Source organism: Aplysia californica, unplaced genomic scaffold (genome assembly GCF_000002075.1).
Source record: "Aplysia californica isolate F4 #8 unplaced genomic scaffold, AplCal3.0 scaffold00130, whole genome shotgun sequence".
In the NCBI taxonomy this organism is placed as follows: Eukaryota; Metazoa; Mollusca; class Gastropoda; order Aplysiida; family Aplysiidae; genus Aplysia; species Aplysia californica.
The window spans coordinates 1288010-1290410 of NW_004797400.1; the positions used below are offsets into that span (position 1 = coordinate 1288010).

The 2401-nt window shown below is 38.3% G+C and overlaps 1 protein-coding gene across 1 annotated transcript in view; it reads right to left on the reverse strand.

Annotated features, from left to right (window-relative positions):
* The window catches only part of LOC101850642 (putative amine oxidase [copper-containing]), a gene marked incomplete in the record, with an annotated part of 30703 nt that overhangs the window by 5685 nt on the left and 22617 nt on the right, over positions 1-2401 (reverse strand). The window contains 1 exon segment of the mRNA XM_013081446.2: positions 968-1143. Coding sequence (XP_012936900.1) covers positions 968-1143 — 176 coding nt within the window.

Consider the following 2401-nt stretch of genomic DNA (forward strand, 5'->3'; position numbering starts at 1 on the left):
GGGGGGGGGGCTTTGAACCAGGCTCCACTTTTTGTTACCACACTCTTCATTTTATAGTAAGAATATTCTACTCCATGTGTGGGTGTAATACAGGCTCTTCACCTTGTTCCCAAGGAGTCTTAAGTCGATCCCCCAGCAAGAAAGATTCATCTCGAGTGTCTCTGTCTTTCAACTATCTATTGGGATGTATCGTTCACATCCAGGGCAAAATGAAAGCAGCCTGCTTTCTGGATGACAACGTGAGGGTTATTGTATATCTCTCTCTCTCATCTCTGTCTCTCTCATCTCTCTCTGTCTCTCTCTCTGTCTCTCTCTCTGTCTCTCTCTCTGTCTCTGTCTCTCTCTCTCTCTCTCTCTCTCTCTCTCTCTCTCTCTCTCTCTCTCTCTCCCTGTCAAGTGCTGGGTCTTGAAAATTCAATAGTGATCAAGGCTCTCCATTTAGTCCTTTTTTCGGCATTCCTCAGAAATGCTGTAGCATTCGGCATTCATCACAAAATCATAAAATGTATATAATATTATTATTATTATTATTATTATCATTAGTATTAGTATTACAGTACTATTATTATTAGTTTTATATTATTATTATTATTATTATTATTATTATTATTATTATTATTACAACTGTATTATTATTATTATTTTAATTATTATGGTTATTATTATGATTATTATTAATATTGGTACATTATTGGTATTCTTCTTCTTCTTCTTCTTGTTATTATTATTATTGATATTTTCATAATCATTCTTCTTCTATTTTATTATCATAATTATCATTATTATCATTATTATTATTATTATTAGTAGTAGTAGTAGTAGAAGTAGCAGTAGTAGTAGTAGTAGTAGTAGTAGTAGTAGTAGTAGTAGTAGCAGTAGTAGTAGTAGTAGTAGTAGTAGTAGTAGTAGTAGTAGTAGTAGTAGTAGTAGTAGTAGTAGTAGTGTTAGCCTTATTATTATTTCATACTTTCCGTTTGCATCATCGTTGGATCTATGTCTACGCAGAGGAAGTCCTGTGTTGTGCTCGAACAAACAGAGTGCGTTTTTCAGGGTCTTGGCTCCACTTTCGTCCGCACTATAGATGGTCTGAGGCAGGAAAGTAGCGTGGTCGGGGCAGTCCACACCAGGCATCAGACCGTAAGCCTGAACATTAATAATTATGTAATGTGATAAGAAATTGATAAGAGTAGGCTTTGGTCGCCACCCGGGCAAAATTCAACATTTTTTACCAACGGAAAATCTATGTATCCCGCGCGCTCATATGACCTTATGCAGTTGCAAGCGCCGTAAAACATACAAAAAGATTTGATGAGACATGATACAAAGTAAAATAATAACAAATGTTGCAAAAGAGAAGAAGTTGAGATAAGGCAACATTGTGTCAGGTAATCCAGACATTCATTGCTCTATTGATACTCCATTTGAAGAAATAAACCTTTTAAAAATTTCAACAAATCCGACATGTTCTTGTTATTTTGCGAGTTTCTTACTGTGTAGTCCATATATTAATAAAAGATACAGTGTTTGTCGTGCAATTTATTAAATGTACGGATTTAGACGGAATTAAAAGTAATAACGCAGATTAGACAGTTGACCCCAATAGATCATCCAATTTGACAAAGTACGGGAAGAAAAAAAAATGCGACTAGTTTATTGATTTTAAGGTAAAGCTGTGTACCTACGCGTTTGTTTTCTCAAATTCATGACGCCAAAGAAGAAAGAAAACAAAGGCCAACGTTGATGAAAAGCAAGTGATTGCTGCCTTAAATTAAAGGTAAACAAACAACAGCATTAGTTATGTCACGGAAAATACAAACTTTCTACCCCTGCTCATACCCTCCCCCCCCCCCCCCCGCCCCCAATCACTTCATGCCCGATCCATTCTTAAACCCTTAACAAGCATTTTCGCTTTGTATTATTGTTTATTATGTGCACATGTGTGTGTGTGTGTGTGTGTGTGTGCAGGAGAGGATGTGTGTGTGTGTGTGCAGGAGAGGATGTGTGTGTGTGTGTGAGAGAGATTGTGTGTGTATGGGTGTGCGCACGAGTGTGTAAATGTGCGCGCGTGTGAATGTGTTTGTGTGTGTGTGTGTGTGTGTGTGTGTGTGTGTGTGTGTGTGTGTGTGTGTGTGTGTGTGTGTGTGGGTGTGTGTGTATATATACATATGAATGTGTCTGTTTGTGTGTGTATGTATGTGTATGTGTGTGTTTGTGTATGAGTGTGTGTGTGTGTGTGTGTGTGTGTGTGTGTGTGTGTCTGTGTGTGTCTGTGTGTGTGCTCGTGTGCACGCACGCTTGCGCACGTGTGTGTGTGTGTGGGGGGGGGGGGGGGGGGGTAAAATGTGAAATACCAAACTAGTGTGCCTGGATCTGGACAGTAAAGATTTATCTTATCTCATCT